We start from the raw sequence: 24,283 nt of genomic DNA on the forward strand, positions 1-24,283 counted from the left end.
ACTGAAAAAGGCAACCACACACAAAAATGCAGTAGAATAATTAAATAAGTATTTATTATGAACTTATTGCAATAACATAAATCAGTAATTGGCTTATAAAGCAAGGTAGTGATTAAACTATACATGCATTATTTATCTTCGGGTTTCGAATTAGGCATTAATATCAGCATACAATGGTGCACAGGCAGAGGAGTGCAGCTTCATTCAGTGGGACACACGCAGTAGATTTCACAGGTGCTATGTCGCAGACTTCTATTTAAGATATTGCCCAAAAACTATGTCATCATTCAGTGGGACACACATTGCAGATTTCACATGTTCTGTGTCTCAGATGTCTATCTAAGATGCCCAAAAAATCTCCTGCCCCCTCTCAGCAATTCTATTAATTCAAGTACAGTTTAGCAGGTGTGTCTAAAGTTATATCAATCATATTATTTAATTTAGTGAGCATTTAGCAAAAAAAAAGAGTATTTTTAATAACAATAGAATATTCTCACACTAGTGCAGTAGCACTATCTCCTTTGGAATGTGACATCCCACTCTTTCTAGATAATTACACTGCTTGAGAATAGAACATCAGAGTGAAATACCTGTGTAACATTTCTTAAAGGTATTTCTCTTAAAGGCATATATGCATTTTTATGATATATGTACTATACTATATATGTATGTGTGTATATATATATATATATATATATATATATATATATATATATATATATGGTATAGATAATAACTATCCCATACAATACTCCTGGACTCACCTAGGATTACTCTTTAACAAAGGATACCAAGGGTACTAAGCACAATTTATAATATAAGTACATTGGAAAGTTGTTTAAAATGTCATGCTATATCCAATCAATTTAATTTTGCCTTTCCTGTCCCTGTTATTTTGTGATTCAGACAGAGTATACCGTTTTTAAAAAGTTTCCAGTTTACTTCTATTATCAAATTTGTTTCATTTCCATAATATTTTGTTTTGAAGAGATACCTAGATAGGCAACTGGAGCACTGCATAGCAGGGAATAAGTACCGACTCCTTAATTTACGTCCCTGCTTTTCAAGAAAAGATACAATTTAATTTCGACTTTACTGTCCCTTTAATGTACTTAAAGAAAAGCCTCAGGGGTAGAGATCTGTTTGCTTCTGAATTGTTACGAGACTTTATGTACTGCTTACAATGCGTTAATGCATGTCTTCCAGCCGAAATTGTATTGAATAGATAAATAAAAATATGAATCAAAAATAGAAGTGTGATATGATTAGGGATGGTGGAATGTTTCTAAAAATTCAAAATTTAAAACGAATTTTGATACATTCGTTCATTCAAATAGAATTTCAAATGTTTATATAACATTCAAACATTCTATTTTCGAATTTTCGTTTTAAAATTTTTCATTAAAATTCGAAAATATTTGTTCGACTAATAAAATGTTTAGCTATGTATTCATTCAATTTCTAAATGTAATATTCGAATTCAAATGTGACATTCAAATTTGAAATAGTATTTCTAGTCTACAACTATGTTTAATAAATGTAATATTCAAATTCGAATGCTACATTCGAATGTCACATTCGAATTCGAAATAGTATTTGTAGCCTAATACTGTGTTTTTTAAATGTAATATTCGAATTTGAATGTGATATTCGATTCGAATGTGATATTCGATTCGAATGTGATATTCGATTTGAATGTGACATTCAAATTCAAAATAGTCTTTCTATTCTAATACTGTGTTTTATAAATGTAATATTCAAATTTGAAAGTGACATTCGAAAACTGTAAATAACATTCGAAAATCGAATTTTTAAGAATATTCGTTCTTATCAACATTCTATTATGTAAATTGAATTTCTACAATAACATTCATTCTAACATTCGAATTTGAATATAAACACATTCGCCCATCCCTAGATATGATTCAGATAGAGCAACTTTATAATTTACTTCTATTATTCATTTTTATATATTCTCTTAAGCTGAGGAGCTGGCTCATTTCTGGAGCACTATATGGCAGCAGTTTCACTAAATGCCAGCTATATTTCCTGCCACATAGTGCACCAGATGCCTACCTAGGTATCTCTTCAACAAAGAATATCATGGGAATGAAGCAAATTTGATAATAGCAGTAAATTGGAAACTTTTTTTAAAATTGTATGCTCTGTCTGAATCACAAAAGAAAATGTTTGAATTTAATATCCCTAAAAAATATTATAAATCCCAACAAAATGACAACAGATTAATATTATTAGTAGTATCAGTTATTTGTAGAGCACCAACAGATTCCACAGAGCTGATAAATTTAGAACACTAGAATTATTATTAAGTAATACATTAATATACGACTTCTAGAAACTGCCATCAAATTTACACTAATGCTGTATAGAATATTAATGCAACAAATTTTTATTTTTTTTATTAAAGGGACAGTCTAGGCCAAAAAAAAAAACTTTCATGATTCAGATAGAGCATGTAATTTTAAACAATTTTTCAATTTACTTTTATCACCAATTTTGCTTTGTTCTCTTGGTATTCTTAGTTGAAAGTGTTAGTTCATGTATTTCATATAGATAACACTGTGCTCGTGCACGTGAAGTTATCTGGGAGCAGGCACTGATTGGCTAAACTGCAAGTCTGTCAAAAGAACTGAAATAAGGGGGCAGTTTGCAGAGGCTTAGATGCAAGGCAATCACAGCGGTTAAAAGCATATTAATATAACTGTGTTGGTTATGCAAAACTGGGGAATGGGTAATAAAGGGATTATCTATCTTTTAAAACAATAACAATTCTGGTGTAGACTGTCCCTTTAAGGGACATATTTTACATTGCTACTAAGCATTTAATTAATATATCATATCTTATTAGAAATGCAGATGTAGAATTCAGTGCAGGTAACAGCAAATAATTTATTTTTGCTAATATTAACTTTTATGAAGAGATTAATAATCAAATCCTTGAGAAAATACATTCTTGAGCAGCAATTTCAACACTTGACAAACCTGTTAGTGATCATACAGTTTCCTTATTCTGAGGATACATGGTTTGTTGTTGTTATTATTATTATTATTATTATTATTGTTAATAATAATAATAGTGATTATGATGCTTATTATTATTATAGCAATTGTAATAATAATAATTATAGCCACAATACATATATCCATTTTGTTGTTAAAGGGACAGTAAAGTCTAAATTAAACGTTCATGATTCAAATAGGGCATGCAATTTGAGACAACTTTCCAGTTTACTTTTTATCATCAGTATTGTTTGTTGAAAGCTAAACTTAGGTAGGCTCATATGCTAATTTTAAGCCCTTAAAGGCCCCCTCTTATATGAATGCATTTGTCAGTTTTTCACAGCTAGAAGGCGTTAGTTCACGTGTTCCATATAGATAACATTGTGCTCACGCACGTGGAGTTATTTAAGAGTCAGCACTAATTGCCTGAAATGCAAGTCTATCAAAAAGATCTGAGATAAGTCTACAGAAGCTTAGATACAAAGTAATCACAGAGGTAAAAAGTATGTTAACATAACAGTGTTGGTAAATAAAGGAATTATCTATCTTTTTAAACAATAACATTTTTGGTGTTTACTGTCCCTTTAAAAGGACATGATAGTCAAAATTCAAACAGAGCAGGCATTTTTTTTTATTTATTTTTTTTTATTTGTAATATTTTTTTATTGAGGTCAGAATTTTGGCATACAAAGAAAATATAATGACATTGCATAGCATTGTGTGGTTACATTCCAAGAAAAAAAAAAAAGACTTATGGAAAGATACATCATATTAAGTGCATGATAGTAAAACAGGTACAATTGACAATTAGTGCTCTGAGAAGAAGCAAACTCCGCAGAAGAAAAGGAAAAGGAGCACATGTGATAATACAAGTGTTGGTACATATATAAATCTGCAACCATGCGTAGTCACATTTCTTCAGGGCATATAGTAAGGTACATCTTATAAGTTACATATTAATAAGGCATATGCAAATAGCAACATCTGCTACAACAGGGAGCATAATGCAAAATTGAAAGTAAAAATTTTGTATACAGTAAATGATGTCTACACTTTATAAGATATAAAGCACTGCGACTGAACATTTGCTAAAAAAAAGAAAAAAAAAGAACATGCCAATAATCAGTTAAGCCTTCTATGGGGAGCAGGAGGCCACTCTTGGACCTCGTACTTTATAGATTGATAACATGGACCGAAGGCTACATTAAAGAGAGGAGACCACTTATGGATCTCAAGATTTAGACCTCAGGTGTTATTTTATTATTTAGTTAACAGGATAATATGGAAGGGGACAATATGGTTGTTAGTCAAACAATGGTGGTCAACCGGAGGATTCCAACTGGTAGCAACATAGCTTTAAATCAGGCTTAATGTAACAGCCCCGCTTCACAGTAAGCAGCTGGACTGTTTGGGAATTACATATATCCTAAAGAAAACATAGACTTAGAACCTGTACAAAGAACATGTATGTGTCTTATATATATGGTATTGTAGTAATCTGTGATTCCTTGAGCAATATGCTATGCTGAGGGAGAAAGACACCTAACTTGGCCTCCAGGTCATATATTAAAAGATGTAATGGAGCTGCTGTAGTGGGAACATTAGTAAGCTGATTATCAAACCTATGCATTTAATAATAGATAAAATAAAAAGAAATAAAAAAAAGGGAGAAACCTCCTCCCATTAAGCAATAAAATTAAAGGTCTGCCATCCCGGCCGCAGATGACAAAACCCCAAAGCTTTATAAGTAGGAGTAGGGAGCAGGAATTCTTAAAAAATAGCTAGAGGGATTGAAATAAAGTAACATTGAGGGGTAGCTTTGACTTTTAAGTGAGTGAAACCGTTAATGCATGTCCCATAGATACATATCAGGTAAACATTCCCCCATGTCAAACATATGCTGAAGTGAATAAAACTTTAAATGTAAAACTAAGGGTCACCTCTATAACCGTGGTTGCCATAACTGCTGGCTCTAACTAATGTACTATGAAAATATGAGTAGAAATTACCCCAGTTACATGCATAAAGGTCTGTGTGACTTTGATTGTCCTAATTGGTAGAAAGCTTTGGCTGTTCGCTACCTGGAGCCAGAGATATGGAAAGAGTTAACCCACCCCAGTCCTCAAAACATCCATGCAGGGTTTATGGCACAGGGAACCGCAATGAGGATCTGAGCATGCTTGCCTGTATAGGTGTTGCCACAGCCTGAGGTCAGTTCCACAAGTAGATGAGGATATTGCTGGGTTGAGAGCCACGCTAAATGTCCGGTATTTATGCCTCTGAGCCAGCACCGCAACCTGCAGTATTGCAGCGGCCGACATCTGGGAGCTAGGTAGGCCTGTCCAATCACTCTGGACAGGCTGATTAAGATTCTGTAGAAGAGGCAAGGACAAAGCAGTAGGCGGCTGGGTTAGCGCGGTTAGGCTTGGTACAGCAGTGCCCACATAATTCCCCAAAGTAGCTGGAGCGAGTGTTCTCATTAAGCTGTGCTGATCCGTTGAAGGCAGCGCTACACTCGCTACAGTAGGGATCATCTTATTCTCCATAGTAGGCAACAGCTCAAGGACATGGATGTTGTCTAAGTCCCCACAGTTTGGCTTAGTTTCATCGTCACCATTTCCCCAAGCTTCAATAAGGTCATTCTCAAGCTTTGAAAAGTGGGTATTTAGCAGGTGTACAATCTGTGAAAAAAGGTTAGCTTTAATGGGCTCCATCCGGTATTCCTAATAATGAAGTCCCCACTTGTTATGTGCAAGATTACTCCTATTGCATTGAATTTTGAGGCAGCACTGCTCCCTAACGACAGGCCCGCAAAGGGTACCCGCCGGGGGGTCTAAATGGTGGTAACAGACCTCAAGATAATTTAGGAGTCCGGGTAGACGTATGAAAATCCACAGCCACAAGGTTGAAAAGATGGCCGCCGCACATGCAGAATTAGAGTTAAGTCGCAATCCTAATGCAAAGGAAGAGCACCTAGAGTTAAATTTGGCTTTCGCCAGCTGTTAGCAAAAGATCCTGGGTTTGTTCAAAGGGTTTCTCAGGGTTTAGTTCTGTGATGATCGATATATAGAGTAGTATATAGTGTAATCAGGATCAGAGCAGCAAGGATATGCGACCATTCTCATGGGCTCCGGACTCCGCCCCCAGAGCAGGCAATTTTAAGACACTACTTTTTTACTTCTATTATCATACTTACTTTGTTCTCTTGATATCCTGTGTTGAAAAGCATAGCTAGCATAGAACCGTGTGTTTAACCCTTGGCAAAGGGTAAACACATAGCTACAGTCAGCTTAAGAGCTTCTACTAAGAACTAGCAGTTGATTGGTGGCTATCAGATGTGTTTAGCTAAGTCCAAGTAATACTGCTGCCCTGGAGCTGACTATATCTATGTGTTTAACCTATTGGCAAGTGTTAAATACACTGTTAGTGTTTGAATAGTGCAGTAAAATGCTCTGACACATTAGAGCATTTTCTTTTTGCACATTTATGTTCTTTTAACATCAATTCCTTGACATGCTAGGTCATTTTAAGCTACAACTGTTAAGTGTCTTCACTCATATTACATTTGTCAGACTAAACATACTTTATACATGTGAGTAAACACACTCAATGATGAATTGATTATAAATAAAAACAATGATTTATAGCTGGTTGGTGCTGGGAGTTGTGAAGACTATTTATTGTGTGATGTAATGTGGGTAAAACACCATATGCAGTAACCAAGACAAACCAATAAATTGTGTTTAGAAATCAAGCTTTGTATTTGTGTGAAATTGTTTAAATGCTCTTTCAAATCCTGTTTTGTCCAAAGCCCTCACCAAGGCAGTTTGCCTGTAACATTTCATTCCTATTTCCTCTCACTTGTAGACTGTGTAAAATTGCTGCTGACGTCAGGAGCACAAGTAGATGCTACTGTTTCAAATGGCTTTACTGCTTTGTGCACTGCAGCTGCTCAGGGACATTCCAAGTAAGTGACCTATATCTACTATGTGACTTGCAGCATGCATTATTGCTTTTACATATATATTACATAACATAATACATGTGGATTCTGACCACATCTCTCATATATTTGGATGTGGATAAACAGGGGATTTAGTTTCACATGTATATATTAAAAGCACAGTAAACACTTTGACATTTTTATATAATGTGTTTAGTTAAAGGGCCATTATACACTCATTTTTTCTTTGCATAAATGTTTTGTAGATGAGCTGTTTATAAAGCCCATAAAGTTTGTTTTTTTAAAAAATGTATAATTTTGCTTATTTTTAAATATCATTGCCCTGATTTTCAGACTCCTAACCAAGCCCCAAAGTTTTATGTGGATACCGTCAGCTACCTTCTCCAGCTTGCTCCTGTTTGTGTAAAGGGTCTTTTCATATGCAAAAGAAGGGGGAGGGGGGAGTGTCTTATTTCCCACTTGCAGTGGGCTTTCCAACTACCTTTTCAACAGAGCTAAACTGAAAGCTTCTAAGTAAGTTTTTAAACCATTTTATACTGGATTTTTATATCAGTATCTGTGCATCTTATTCTTTATAGTAGTGTCTATTACATGCAGTTATATGAAAACGAGTGTATACTGTCCCTTTAAGAAAACAACTTTGACATATACTTTCATTATTTATTTTGCCCCTTTTTCATGTAATTTAGCTCAGAACTTGAAATGCACACTGTAGACTTCTCAAAGCTTACCTTGCTACATACAAAAATAAAAAAAGTAATCAGTGCGCCAACGGTCAAATGACTATTGTATATATAACAAAAATAATAATAGCTAAACTAAGTGACTATCAAAGAACACTTAATATAAGAAATAAAAATAAGTTATAGAAAATTCATTAACGAATAAGTTATAAATGGCAATGAAAAACAAAGTAAGAGTCATATGGTGGACAATGTTGTTGTAGTATATAGATGAGACAGTCTCAAACAAATAGTCCTATTATATTCGATAGTAAAATGGATAATATCCAAATGTCAGGTGGCAAGCAGCTTCTTCAAACGATTCCTGTTGGTGACCCAGGGCGAGTAACTAGATAGATAGTGAGATAAAAGAAGGCGCCAACATAGTGCAGAAATCAATGGGGTAGGACACGCAATACATGTAAGTCAGTAATACTCACAGGATTTCAGACACTTGATAAGTGTCACAAGAGCCTCCTGGACCCTCAGAGTCGTCCAGCTAACTCCCACTCCAATGTGGTAGGATGAATCCGCTCGTATATACCGGCTGTAATGGCTCCGATGTTGGTCTCAGCTCCAAACTGTGTTACAAACTGACAAACCTGTGGCCAGCTCAGGATACAGAAATGCGGTCAGTGCTCACCGGTAAAGAGTCAAATAGCAAGACAACTCGAAAGTGGGTGATGTTGTGGTAAAATCAGGTTTACCAGTTAAGAATAAAAGTTTGTGGCTAAAATCTTAATAAAATAAATAAGACTTTATTAGGCACAACGTTTCTCGGTCTGTACGTGACCGTTTCCTCAGGTGCAAAAGTGTATAATAAAATCACAAACAGCCACGAACTTATACATCTCTATACGGCGTCTTCTAATACACACTGCGCATGTACGTAGGTGTGTCCGAACAATGGGAGTTTCGTTTCAGTCACTTGACCAATGAGGTGCTTGTAATGAAACACACCTCTCTAGTTCGTATATCATGGGTGTACACAAATAACCAATACGGTGCTTACAATAAACCGCACCTCTCTATTAAGTACTCCCGGTTAAGATGTTGTTTGCAGTGTAGTATAGAGCCAAAATCGGCCCAAATTAACTATGGTTAGAGTGTCTAATAAGATATATTAAAACTACCAGATCGGACATACCTACTGTTGTATTAAACTATATAGCAAAGTACATATAAAACATTACTTAAAAAAACCAATTACTTTGTGAAAGCATATCATATAGTACAAATTGATAAAAATGAAAATAAACATAAAAATAAAAATAAATATGAAATAACCATAAAAACGATAATATGGCTGCATCTAAAAGCCATCTGAATTCAATACATTGCATGCAAGTATATAACTTTGCATGTCACTTAAACATCATATACGATAAAACTGATAATAAAAAATGATAATATATATTTATACTATATATTATTGGTAAAAAATGCAAGTTTCGTCCTCTTAGAGGGGTGCAAATGGACTACCATGTTATTAGTATTAAAAATATTCTTAAAATTATAATCCCTATAAAACCTCAACTACTACATGTCAGTGTAGAACTAGATACCCGTTTCAACAACGTGCTAATAAACAGCTTATGGCTGATGTAGAGACCCCGTTAATGGGGTCCAAGGGCTACAGTGTTAATACTTAATCCTGTTGTTACACGGACTACATAGCTTACACATATCTTGTAGATTAGGTGGAACACTAATATTATGAATAACCAAAAAGGTATCAATATGGTAGTGAGGAATATAGATCGGGATTACACCAATGTAAATGGATATAGAAAACAGAGTGGTCACAAGCTCAACCCACAGACTGATGTTAATGTGAGATCTGGAATAAATTACATATAGGCTATATGATTATCAATTTATCACAGTCATCAATGACTGTACCCTCTGCATATCAAGGGTACCTACATCTATACAGATATAACTATATTTGGAGGTTGAGCCTCCTGTCTACCTTATAAAGGACCAACAGTGTGTGTAAACTCACTAATGGCCTTACAAAGGGATAGGTTTACAAAAAATCGGAAATATAGACACATAAATATACACACACCATATTATGTATTGAGTTAATCCAAATCATTGGCCTCAAAGAGTGTCTGCATATTAGATGTCATTAACTGACATGATGACGATGATTGTTGAGACCATATATGGAGTAATTAGTTGAAAGCAGCCATATCGATATTTGCATTTAAGCCGCCAGGAGACAAGGTGCGCAGTTTCCAAATCCAGAAAGTCTCCCTTTGTCTTAAATGCAGATATCTGTTCCTACCCCATTTGAGGTTCACTTGTTCTAAAGGAAAAATACTAAACAAATTGGATGTGCCTGTATGGCAATGATTGGCATGTCTAGGGACACTGTGGTTGGCAATGTTTTTACTGATATTTCTTAGATGTTCACCCCATCTTTTTTTGAGAGGTCTCGAGGTTCTTCCCACGTATTGAACCCCACAATTACATTCTAACAAATAGATTACGAATGCTGAATCACACGTAAAATGTGTTTTGATATGAAATTTTTCCTTACTTACATGAGATACAAATTCAGTTCTCTTATTGTTGGTGTATTGACACAATCCACAATTGGCCCTATTGCATTTGAAAAAACCTGGTTTACCTAGAAACCCATTGCCTATTTGACTTGTTTTTTTGCCAGTCAGAACCCTTTTCTTCATTACAATCTTACTGGGAGCTAGAAGATTTTTTAATGTGGGAGCACGTCTAAAAGTACAAACGGGCGAATTCCCTATACTCTCCCTCAGCAGAGGGTCCCCTGTCAGGATGTGCCAGTGTTTGCCTAAAATATTTTTAATTTTATTATGGTTGTTATTAAATTGTGTTATAAATCTGACCTTCTCATTCACCTTAACAGGTCCCCTGGTTGATGTAATCTCCTTATTTTTGACAAAGAAATCCTCTCTGCATTTATTTCTAGGTCTCATGTAGCTATTATTAATTAGATCTAGGGGGTAGTGTTTCTCAATAAACCTTTCTTTTAGTATACTTGCCTGCATGTCATAAGTTTCTAAATCTGTGCAATTCCTGCGAATTCTACAAAATTGATTGTAGGGGATATTTTTCTTCCAAGGTAAGTGGTGGTTGCTGTTATAGTTTAAATAACTATTTGCATCCACCGACTTAAAAAAAGTTTTGGTAGAGATATTACCTAAGGTATCCCATGTTAGTATTAGGTCCAAAAATTCTATGCTGTTAGCATCCAATTTAGAAGTGAACTCAAGGCCCAATGTATTCCTATTAAGACTGTCAATGAAATTCTGAGCTACTAAGATGTCCCCCTCCCAAATAAACAGGAGATCATCTATAAAACGGCCATAGAAGACCAGGTTCGCCCCATACGAGGAAGGATAGATGTAATGTTCCTCGAAGAATCCCATAAAGAGATTAGCAAAACTAGGGGCGAACCTAGTCCCCATGGCCGTTCCCTTAATCTGCAAATAAAATTTCTCTTGGTATACAAAATAATTGTGTTCTAATACGAAGGATATACATTCCAATAAAAAATCCCTTTGTTTGACTGGCATGTAGATGTCTCTCTTTAAATAGTATTCAATAGCTTGAATTCCCAGATGGTGAGCAATGTTGGAGTATAAAGCAGAGACATCACAGGTCAGCCAGACCAGGTCTCTCCCTTCTTTTTTAATGTTGGATAGCTTATATATTAAATCTGGCGTATCCTTAATATAGGATTTTAAGGTAATCACAGATTTTTTTTAAAAAAGAATCAACATATTCAGATAAATTGCATGTTAAGTTGTCAATTCCTGATATGATGGGCCTCCCTGGAGGATCCACCAAACTTTTGTGGATCTTGGGGAGGTGATAGTAATATGCCAGGTTAGGTGCATATGGTATTAAATAATCTCTCTCTTTCTTTGTGAGTATTCCCTCTAACCAGCCTGAATCAACCATTTTGATCAGATTTGTAAGAAATTTAGCTGTGGGATTGAATGTTAATAATCTATAATACTCAGTGTCTAAAAGTATACGATCAGCTTCTTTGATGTAATCTTGGATGTTCTGTATTATTATCCCCCCTCCCTTGTCCGCCTGTCTTATCGCCAGATTTTTGTTTGCTGCCAGTCTAGATAAAGCTGTTAATTCATAAGCATTTAAATTGGGATTTTTTATATTCTTTTCAGAAAGTTTACTGAATTCTTCCAAGACCAGAGTTTGAAATATTTCTAAACTGGTTCCTGTACATGGGGGATTGAAATTTGATTTGGGGATCAAATCTGAGTGTAGATAATTGTCAAATAATTCCTCACATAATGTCTCAGGCTCAAAGTATATAATATCTGTTAAGGGCCTTTCTGCCATTTCATTTGTTAGAATTGGTGCATGACCTGTGCCTTTAAGTTTTTTGTCACAGAAATAACGTTGAATTGACAACTTACGCACAAATTTGTTAAGGTCTACAAATAATTCAAACAAATTATGGTTTTTGGAAGGGCAAAAAGAGAGACCCCTATTTAGAACTCCCACCTCCTCATTAGTCAAGAAATGATCTGATAGATTAAAGATGTTCTCCCTCATTTGTTTAAATTTCTCCTTTTGGGATGACTTAGCTCTCCCTCTGCTGCCACGTTGGCGTATGATCTTTTTTTCGGAGTGGTTATTAAATGCTCTCTTTCTGGACCTCTCTCTAGTTGTTTTAATCGTATCGGTGTGTGTCTCACATGCGGGGAATTGTATGTTGTTCTCTGGGCCTGCTGAAAAACCTGCGGGCTATTAGTATATTCTCTCTCATGTCTCTGTGTATAATTACTGTTGTTCTCTATATGACTCCTAACCTCATTGGGATGATTGTTCCTAGACATGTAAGTGCTGTGATCTCTTGAGTTATCTGGAAAATGTTGGGGTCTAGAATGATGGTGACCATATTCGTTATGATGATCCCTATTGGACCAATGTCTCCAATCATTGTTATAATTACTATTAGGCATATGTTTGTAATTGCCAGCCCCAGTTCTATCCTGATAGGAAGTCTGATTCCATTGATTAGATGAATGATTGCTATTATTAGCAGAGTTCTTCCTATCTCTATTAAAATTAATATTCCTAAATTGGACATTTTTCTTTTTGTCCTTGGGTTTCCTATAGTCTACTTGAACCCAGGTATTTACCCCTGCTGCATTGGATGTAGACACCTGATTGTCAGATTCCTCTGCTTTATTATTAGAGTGTGAGTCATATACTCTATCCTCTAAATAATCTTGTTCATCCCTTGCTAGTTTTTTTATTTTAGTTGATACAATTTTCTTTTGGAAAACATCAGATTTATCCTGTACTTCTTGGGTCAATTTAGCATAGTCTGTACTTGACTCAAACTTAATTAAGGTCTTTTGAAGATCCCCAAATCAAATTTCAATCCCCCATGTACAGGAACCAGTTTAGAAATATTTCAAACTCTGGTCTTGGAAGAATTCAGTAAACTTTCTGAAAAGAATATAAAAAATCCCAATTTAAATGCTTATGAATTAACAGCTTTATCTAGACTGGCAGCAAACAAAAATCTGGCGATAAGACAGGCGGACAAGGGAGGGGGGATAATAATACAGAACATCCAAGATTACATCAAAGAAGCTGATCGTATACTTTTAGACACTGAGTATTATAGATTATTAACATTCAATCCCACAGCTAAATTTCTTACAAATCTGATCAAAATGGTTGATTCAGGCTGGTTAGAGGGAATACTCACAAAGAAAGAGAGAGATTATTTAATACCATATGCACCTAACCTGGCATATTACTATCACCTCCCCAAGATCCACAAAAGTTTGGTGGATCCTCCAGGGAGGTCCATCATATCAGGAATTGACAACTTAACATGCAATTTATCTGAATATGTCGATTCTTTTTTAAAAAAATCTGTGATTACCTTAAAATCCTATATTAAGGATACGCCAGATTTAATATATAAGCTATCCAACATTAAAAAAGAAGGGAGAGACCTGGTCTGGCTGACCTGTGATGTCTCTGCTTTATACTCCAACATTGCTCACCATCTGGGAATTCAAGCTATTGAATACTATTTAAAGAGAGACATCTACATGCCAGTCAAACAAAGGGATTTTTTATTGGAATGTATATCCTTCGTATTAGAACACAATTATTTTGTATACCAAGAGAAAGTTTATTTGCAGATTAAGGGAATGGCCATGGGGACTAGGTTCGCCCCTAGTTTTGCTAATCTCTTTATGGGATTCTTCGAGGAACATTACATCTATCCTTCCTCGTATGGGGCGAACCTGGTCTTCTATGGCCGTTTTATAGATGATCTCCTGTTTATTTGGGAGGGGGACATCTTAGTAGCTCAGAATTTCATTGACAGTCTTAATAGGAATACATTGGGCCTTGAGTTCACTTCTAAATTGGATGCTAACAGCATAGAATTTTTGGACCTAATACTAACATGGGATACCTTAGGTAATATCTCTACCAAAACTTTTTTTAAGTTGGTGGATGCAAATAGTTATTTAAACTATAACAGCAACCACCACTTACCTTGGAAGAAAAATATCCCCTACAATCAATTTTGTAGAATTCGCAGGAATTGCACAGATTTAGAAACTTATGACATGCAGGCAAGTATACTAAAAGAAAGGTTTATTGAGAAACACTACCCCCTAGATCTAATTAATAATAGCTACATGAGACCTAGAAATAAATGCAGAGAGGATTTCTTTGTCAAAAATAAGGAGATTACATCAACTAGGGGACCTGTTAAGTTGAATGAGAAGGTCAGATTTATAACACAATTTAATAACAACCATAATAAAATTAAAAATATTTTAGACAAACACTGGCACATCCTGACAGTGGACCCTCTGCTGAGGGAGAGTATAGGGAATTCGCCCGTTTGTACTTTTAGACGTGCTCCCACATTAAAAAATCTACTAGCTCCCAGTAAGATTGTAATGAAGAAAAGGGTTCTGACTGGCAAAAAAAACAAGTCAAATAGGCAATGGGTTTCTAGGTAAACCAGGTTTTTTCAAATGCAATAGGGCCAATTTTGGATTGTGTCAATACACCAACAATAAGAGAACTGAATTTGTATCTCATGTAAGTAAGGAAAAATTTCATATCAAAACACATTTTACGTGTGATTCAGCATTCGTAGTCTATTTGTTAGAATGTAATTGTGGGGTTCAATACGTGGGAAGAACCTCGAGACCTCTCAAAAAAAGATGGGGTGAACATCTAAGAACTATCAGTAAAAACATTGCCAACCACAGTGTCCCTAGACATGCCAATCATTGCCATACAGGCACATCCAATTTGTTTAGTATTTTTCCTTTAGAACAAGTGAACCCCAAATGGGGTAGGAACAGATATCTGCATTTAAGACAAAGGGAGACTTTCTGGATTTGGAAACTGTGCACCTTGTCTCCTGGCGGCTTAAATGCAAATATTGATATGGCTGCTTTCAACTAATTACTCCATATAAGGTCTCAACAATCATCGTCATCATGTCAGTTAATGACATCTAATATGCAGACACTCTTTGAGGTGATATTGGCAGATTTTGTAAGCAGCGCTAATTTAAATAAATAAAAACAAAACAGTCTTACTGCTCTGTTGCCTCCTGGTTATCTGGAGGGAAAAACACATACAAATGTAGACGCATAAAATGAATTCCAAGTGTTGCTTCTTTCGCTCCCAAACAGTCCAACTGCCGCCTCTCTCTGTCCCTGTGTGTTTCTCCCCACACCGGAAGTAGAAAAGTAGTCAATCGATCTGAATAGAAGAGAGCAGCGCAAAAGGACACGATTCAAGGCAGTTTTATAAACAGATAAAACAGTGCAATACAAGTACTACTTACAAACAGTAAGTGCAATCAGACATTTCACAAATTATGTTGTGAACATATGGGGTCTCGGTCTGCCAATCCAGATCACCACGGCTAGCCGATAGTACTGACAGGGGATGTTCTCCTCCCGAATTCAGCCTCCAGCAGCAGGGCACCTTCTCTGACAGCAGACTTGACCAGTATAGCTCAACGCGTTTCCCCCGGAGTACGCCCGGGCTTTTTCAAGAGCAGAATATTCAGTAGGAGTGTGTGTCACTATTTCTAGTAGATGGTAAAATCTTATTGGTCTAAATATTAACCAATGCAAGGCTAATTATCCTTACACACCCATATCACAACAAACATCATTTTGGTAAGACATATACAATCTATGCAATTGGGCTCACATACATTATAAAAGTTAACCGTGTTGCACAATCATAATATTAATAATGATATTAGAAAGAACTAATTTGATTCAAGTGACATAACAATCATGTTCACATCGCAATCATGTTCATATTATAAAATAACTAATAAAATATATAATGAAATTACATCATGGTACATAATAAAATACATCATATTAAAAACAATTGATAATAAGCATATACAATATGATAATACAAATATAAACAGACACTAAAAAAATATCTATACACTATAATGATATCTATACATCTGAATTAATGAAATTCGTATATGTTAAAAATAATCTCATCCTAAAAATTGATAGCAATAGTTAAAAATAATACAAAAATTTTTAATTATATAAAAAAAAGGGGAATAAAAGAGGACTCAAAGGATTTACTATACATAATATCCACAAAAGGTCCATATGGATATCCACGCATATACATATATACACGCATACACGTGCACACACTATGCATACATATCTTGCAATGTGTAACTGCACATATATGCATGTACACATATACACACGTGCATACACACCTACACATACATATACAGGTAAACACTTATATTTCAAAAGTGATGTCCTGAAACGAGATAAAACAGAAAGGCCCATAATTAATCAACATGCAAGGATAACATGACAAAACAGAGTGAAATAGGATAAAATAAGATAAAATAGACCATTAGGACAGAATGCATCATGACAAAGAGATCACAAAAAGGCCTGAACATCCAAGTCAATATTTAATCCATGTGGATCCAAGGTTTTCAGCTTATATATCCATTCTGTTTCTCTTTGTCTCAATGCTCTCAGTCTATTTTTATTATCAGGGGGTATCCAATCAATAATCTGTATCTCAAGGCCCCTAGGATCATTCCCATGGACTAATGAAAAGTGATTTGGAACACTATGTTTATTTAGACCATTCTTTATATTATATAGATGTTCATTAAACCTGGTTCTTGTCTTTCTTTTAGTGCGCCCTACATAGAGCAACTCACATTTACACCTCAATAGGTATACAGTATATGTGGTCTCACAGTTACATCTATATCTGATCTCAAAGTGTTTTGTCCCCTCAGAATTTGCAAACTCATTGCCTCTTTTTACATGCGAGCACATATTACATTTCCCTTTATTACATTTATATGTGCCCATAGGTAGGGATAACCAATTATGAAGTGTACCTCCCTTCTCATTAATCTTACTTGGCCCAGCCTCTAACTTTTTTAACTTGCTGGGTGCCAAATGATTCTTTAAATTCCTATTTTTTCTAAAGGTAATGAGTGGTTTATCTCCTATCATCTCACCCAAGATGGGGTCAGATTTTAAAATACCCCAATGTTTCCTCATTACTTTCTTAATCACTCGGGCTCCTTCATTGTAAGTTGTAATAAAACGTACTTCATTGTCCCCAGACTTATTGGGCTTTGGAGTATTCTTATTTCTAATAAGTTTTACTCTATCCATCTTCCTAGCTCTTTGTTTAGCTGTAGTGAGAAGACTAGTATCATATCCCTTAGATAAAAATGTATTATCTAATTATTTTGCCTCTTGTTCAAAGTCACTTAGCAATGTACAGTTTCTTCTAATTCTAGTGTACTGGCTTACAGGAATGTTAGTCTTCCAGTTCCTTAGATGGCCACTCTTAGCATCCACAAAGCTATTCCTGTCCACATTTTTCCTCTGATTTTTAACGATCACCTTGTTATCTAGGGGATTCTTCATAAGGCAGATATCAAGGAAAATAATCTTCTCCTGAGAGCTAGTACCTGTAAATTCCAGATCAAAGGCATTCCTATTTATATACTCTGTAAACTGTGTTAAAGATACTGATGTGCCTTTCCATAAAATAATAACGTCATCTATATATCTGTAATACTTAATGATATTACCGCTAAAGGGGTTGTTATTCCATATGCAATCTTTCTCAAAATTATCCATAAAAATGTTGGCATAAGAGGGGTCAAAGGTGGTCCCCATTGCCGTCCCTTTGAGCTGTAAATAAAATGAATTTTCAAACTCAAAATAATTGTGAGAAAGAATAAACACAATAGAATCCAAAATAAACTGTAAATGTACATCCGGAATATCATAATACATAAAAGCCTGTTTAATGGATAGAACACCTTTCTCATGTGTAATGTTAGTGTACAATGATGACACATCAAAAGTAGCCCACCAATAATCATCCTCCCATTCTATCCCTTCAAAGATGCTAATAACCTCACTAGTGTCTTTTAGATAGGCTTTTGTTTTCTTTACAAGTGGTTGTAGATAATGGTCAACATAGTTAGATAGATTACAACAAATGGACCCAATCCCCGAGATGATGGGCCTCCCTGGGGGGTTAATTAAGCATTTATGCACTTTTGGCAAGTGGTAAAACGTGGTCACCTTTGGAGTTCTTTGTATAATGTAGTTGACCTCATCACTAGTGAGAACCTCTTTATCTTTAGCTGTCATAACCAAACAATTTAACTCTTTCTGAAAATCAATGGTAGGGTCTCTATCTAATCTCTTATATACAAGATGATCCCCTAAAAGCCTATGTGCTTCAGCAACATACTCAACTCTATTCTGGATGACCAGTCCGCCCCCCTTATCGGCTGATCTCAGGACTATATCCCTATTGGTTTTTAATGATTCAAGAGCCTTCCTCTCTTTCCAATTAAGATTATCATTGAACTTATTAACTTTACATTTAGAGAGTTCGGCATTCAATTCATCACAAACCAATTTGTTTGTGTATTTACCGGGTAAAATAATGATTTTCCTTTAAAATTCGTATGGCGTATTGGCCTTGCTTCTTCATATTCAGATAATCCAGAAAGATCTAGACTCTCAGTTTCAGTATCTGGCCCTAGATCTACATCATTAGAATAAGGGGTATGTTCGAGATCCTTTAAAATTCTCAGTGTTTCCAGGTCTTTACTTTCTAGATATATCTTATTAGTTTGGTCTCGATTTGCTTTATCTTTCAAAAAGTACCTTTTCAAGGTTAACTTACGCACAAACTTTTGTATATCCATATATACTTTGAATTTATTAGGCTTGGACTTAGGCGCAAAATTGAGACCCTTACTTAATAGTCTAATATCATCATTACTTAAATCAACATCTGAAAGGTTAATTATTTCCTTCTTAAGTCTTATTAATTCAACCTCTTTCTGTTTGGCTGACTGTATTCTATGTCCCCCTCTTGTCCCTCGTCTATTTCTAACGCCCTTTTGGAAGGTCTTCTCCTGGTTTCCCAGAAGCCTTCTGTTTGTGTCTAACGCCCTTTTGGAAGGTCTTCTCCTGGTTTCCCAGAAGCCTTCTGTTTGTGTCTAACGCCCTTTTGGAAGGTCTTCTCCTGGTTTCCCAGAAGCCTTCTGTTTGAGGCCAATGATTTGGATTAACTCAATACATAATATGGTGTGTGTATATTTATGTGTCTATATTTCCGATTTTTTGTAAACCTATCCCTTTGTAAGGCCATTAGTGAGTTTACACACACTGTTGGTCCTTTATAAGGTAGACAGGAGGCTCAACCTCCAAATATAGTTATATCTGTATAGATGTAGGTACCCTTGATATGCAGAGGGTACAGTCATTGATGACTGTGATAAATTGATAATCATATAGCCTATATGTAATTTATTCCAGATCTCACATTAACATCAGTCTGTGGGTTGAGCTTGTGACCACTCTGTTTTCTATATCCATTTACATTGGTGTAATCCCGATCTATATTCCTCACTACCATATTGATACCTTTTGGTTATTCATAATATTAGTGTTCCACCTAATCTACAAGATATGTGTTAGCTATGTAGTCCGTGTAACAACAGGATTAAGTATTAACACTGTAGCCCTTGAACCCCATTAACGGGGTCTCTACATCAGCCATAAGCTGTTTATTAGCACGTTTTTGAAACGGGTATCTAGTTCTACACTGACATGTAGTAGTTGAGGTTTTATAGGGATTATAATTTTAAGAATATTTTTAATACTAATAACATGGTAGTCCATTTGCACCCCTCTAAGAGGACGAAACTTGCATTTTTTACCAATAATATATAGTATAAATATATATTATTATTTTTTATTATCAGTTTTATCGTATATGATGTTTAAGTGACATGCAAAGTTATATACTTACATGCGATGTATTGAATTCAGATGGCTTTTAGATGCAGCCATATTATGGTTTTTATGGTTTTATTTTTTTATTTCATATTTATTTTTATTTTTATGTTTATTTTCATTTTTATCAATTTGTACTATATGATATGCTTTCACAAAGTAATTTTTTTTTTAAGTAATGTTTTATATGTACTTTGCTATATAGCTTAATACAACAGTAGGTATGTCCGATCTGGTAGTTTTAATATATCTTATTAGACACTCTAACCATAGTTAATTTGGGCCGATTTTGGCTCTATACTACACTGCAAACAACATCTTAACCAGGAGTACTTAATAGAGAGGTGCGGTTTATTGTAAGCACCGTATTGGTTATTTGTGTACACCCATGATATACGAACTAGAGAGGTGTGTTTCATTACAAGCACCTCATTGGTCAAGTGACTGAAACGAAACTCCCATTGTTCGGACACACCTACGTACATGCGCGGTGTGTATTAGAAGACGCCGTATAGAGATGTATAAGTTCGTGGCTGTTTGTGATTTTATTATACACTTTTGCACCTGAGGAAACGGTCACGTACAGACCGAGAAACGTTGTGCATAATAAAGTCTTATTTATTTTATTAAGATTTTAGCCACAAACTTTTATTCTTAACTGGTAAACCTGATTTTACCACAACATCACCCACTTTCGAGTTGTCTTGCTATTTGACTCTTTACCGGTGAGCACTGACCGCATTTCTGTATCCTGAGCTGGCCACAGGTTTGTCAGTTTGTAACACAGTCTGGAGCTGAGACCAACATCGGAGCCATTACAGCCGGTATATACGAGCGGATTCATCCTACCACATTGGAGTGGGACTTAGCTGGACGACTCTGAGGGTCCAGGAGGCTCTTGTTACACTTATCAAGTGTCTGAAATCCTGTGAGTATTACTGACTTACATGTATTGCGTGTCCTACCCCATTGATTTCTGCACTATGTTGGCGCCTTCTTTTATCTCACTATCTACCTTGCTACATATCTGCCCCTCATTGACTTTAGCAGATAACTGCAGAACAATGCATTTCATCTAACATAATCACTGTGGCTAGTCTGGTTTTCTCCAGAAGCAAGCCTGTAATGGCTCCTCCAGATAAGGCAAGTGGTATGTGGAGTTTGGCTATTTAAAATATGTGCAGCAATTAAAATGTTAATATACATATAACATAGTAGATGAGGTTGAAAGAAGAAAGAAATCCATTGAGTTACACTAAAGAATCTAACTATTGAACTTACATTAAACAATTAGAAATTTGACCCATTTAATACAAGCAACCATATCCCTGAATTTTGTTTTTAGCCAAAAATGTATCTAAGCCATTATGAAATTTATCTAAGGTGTTGGCATTCACTACCTCCTTAAGCAAGGTGTTCCACAATATGATTGCACTTACAGTGTAAAAATATTTACGTTGCTCCACATTTAAAGTGTGACCTCTTGTCACAAACAACTGCCTTGGAATAAATAGTGCTTCTGCCAACTCTGTATATGGGCTTTAATATATTCATATAAAGTAATAATATCACCTCTCAAGTAAAAAGACTCAATTTGGCAAAACTCTCTTCATAGTTTAAATCTTCTATATCCCGGATTAGTTTTGTGGCCCTTCTCTGAATTTTGTCTAACTCTGTAATGTCCTTTTATAAAATTGGTCCCCAGAACTGCACTCCATACTCAAAGTGGGATCTTACCAGTTATTGATATATGCTTTCTTCCCTTCCTTACTTTTCCTCCGCTGTTTTGGTAAGCCTAGTCCAATTTAAATGGGTTTTAAAACCTAGCTGAGATGTTATTCTAATGCAAGACAATATTGAAATTTAGTTCTGGCTTTTTTTGGAAAACATTTGTTAAATATTGCATTAAAAAATCAACTAATATAACATATACTAGAATGGCATTTAAAATGTATGTATTTGAGTTGACAAAGGGAACGAACATCCCTTGCTGTGGATAACTCATATAAAATATATTACAACTTTAATTAAAGGGATACTGAACCCAAATTTTTTTCTTTCATGATTCGGATAGAGCATGCAATTTTAAGCAACTTTCTAATTTACTTCTGTTACCAATTTTTCTTCGTTCTCTTGATATCTGTATTTGAAAAAGAAGGCATCTAAGCTAAGGAGCCAGCAAATTTGTGGTTCAGAACCATGGACAGCATTTGTTTATTGGTGCTGTCCAATCAGCAAGGACAACCCAGGTTGTTCACCAAAAATGGGCCTGCATCTAAACTTAAATTCTTGCTTTTCAAATAAACATATCAAGAGAATGAAGACAATTTGATAATAGGAGTACATTAGAAAGTTGCTTAAAATTGCATGCTCTATCTGAATTACAAAAGAAAAAAATTGTGTACAGTGTCCCTTTAATTGAGAGATTATTGCTATTCCATGGAGAAACAAACTTTAGTCACAGCAAAAATATAAGTTCCTTAAAGGGACATAATACCCATATGCTAAGTAATTAAAAAAGTGATACAGTATAACTGTAAAAAGCTGGAAAGCTGGCAATAGAATATCACCTGAACATCTCTATTTAAAAAATTAAGATATTTTACTTAAAAATTTCTTCATCTCACAATAAAAAAAAAGTTTTCTGTGAACAGTTATCTTTCAACTTCTGTGAGCTGCGTCTTGAAATAAAAAAAATAAAAACATGAGCCAATCAGCTTCATCAGTGCTGATGTCACACTTTGTTTGACTGGGATCTCAAGAGAGTTTACTGAAACTTTGCAAGACTTGATAGTGAACTTCCTTAAACTGAATAGAGAAACAAATAACATGATGGTGTTTGCACATGCCAGATGCATGCTCCCTTGCAAGTCCCTGAACTAACATCCTGATTGGCTGCTTAAAGTCCCTTTAGAATTGGATGTGGCTACTGAGGAACATGTGAGGTAAAATATCTTCCTTTTTTACATAGAGATGTTCAGGTGATATTTCCTAGTCAGCTTTTTACAGCTATGCTGCATCACATTTAAGTGCTTCAACACTTGGGTATCATGTCCTTTTAAGCTCCAGAAGAAATGCAAAAATAATCAAGACTTAAAAGGGACACTAAACAATAACATATCAGCCAGTTTTAAAATGAATGAATGCATTTTTTGCTGTAATTGTTTTTCATTAGCCAAACTTCACCCACCAATTTCATTATTTGGAAGAGCCAAACTAGTTTTGCTTCTGGAGGAGACAAAGCTAGCCACAGTCATGATGTTAGTAACATCTGCATTGTTTTACAGTTATTATCTGCTAAATCCAAATTTTTGTAGAGGGTTTAGCCTTGAGATGTTTTCAGGTCTGAGAATTAAAAACGCTTGATATTCTGCCTGATATCACTAGTACCATTGACAGTATGGCAGTAGTACATTCCCATAATGTTCTGATCTTTATCAGAATAAAAAACTACAGTAGAACATTATCATTATTATTATTGGTACCACATATTTTCAATTCATGTTACTAAAAAATGCCAGAACTTTATCCTGAACAGTAACTGAACAAGTAACTGCAAAATGCATAGATTTCAATTCCATACTAACATCGGGGATCAATCGCAATCCTTTAGGAAAACATATCTAATGAATTAACTTAAAAAATCTCCATAAAAAGTATTAACTACACCGTTAAAATAAGACTAAATATTTTAATAGTGTTTATTTATTCAGTTTATTTATTCAGGAATTAAATATAATAGAATTCTATTGGTTACTTGCAAAAGTATTATTATTATTATCGGTTATTTGTAGAGCGCTAACAGATTCCGCAGCGCTATTAACAAAGGCGGAGTACAAAAAACAGTTATAGGGATCAAATGGGTAGAGGGCCCTGCCAAGAGTTGCACTGTTGTAGTCAGCTCTTGAGAAGGTGATCTACAAACAGCTGGGCTCTTAAGCTTACATGCTAGGGGGGTTCAGGGGATAGCAATGGAGGAGAGGAACTGGTATAAAGTAAGGTTAGCGTAGGTTGTATGCATCCCTGAACAGTAGAGTCTTTAGGGAGCACTTGAAGCTTTTAAAACTAGAAGAGAGTCTTGTGGAGCGAGGCAGAGAGTTCCACAAGATGGGATATTGTATATCTAATTTGCATTTCTTGCCCAGAGTTCCCTGTAAGTATTCCAACTTACTTTTTTTGTCAAAATGAAGCTT

At 35.2% G+C, this 24,283-nt stretch overlaps 1 protein-coding gene across 1 annotated transcript in view; it reads left to right on the forward strand.

Annotated features, from left to right (window-relative positions):
* The window catches only part of CTTNBP2 (cortactin binding protein 2), a 404,880-nt gene that overhangs the window by 175,186 nt on the left and 205,411 nt on the right, over positions 1-24,283 (forward strand). Inside the window, 1 exon segment of the mRNA XM_053716684.1 lies at positions 6,889-6,988. Coding sequence (XP_053572659.1) covers positions 6,889-6,988 — 100 coding nt within the window.

This window comes from Bombina bombina, chromosome 6 (assembly GCF_027579735.1).
Source record: "Bombina bombina isolate aBomBom1 chromosome 6, aBomBom1.pri, whole genome shotgun sequence".
Taxonomy (NCBI): domain Eukaryota; kingdom Metazoa; phylum Chordata; class Amphibia; order Anura; family Bombinatoridae; genus Bombina; species Bombina bombina.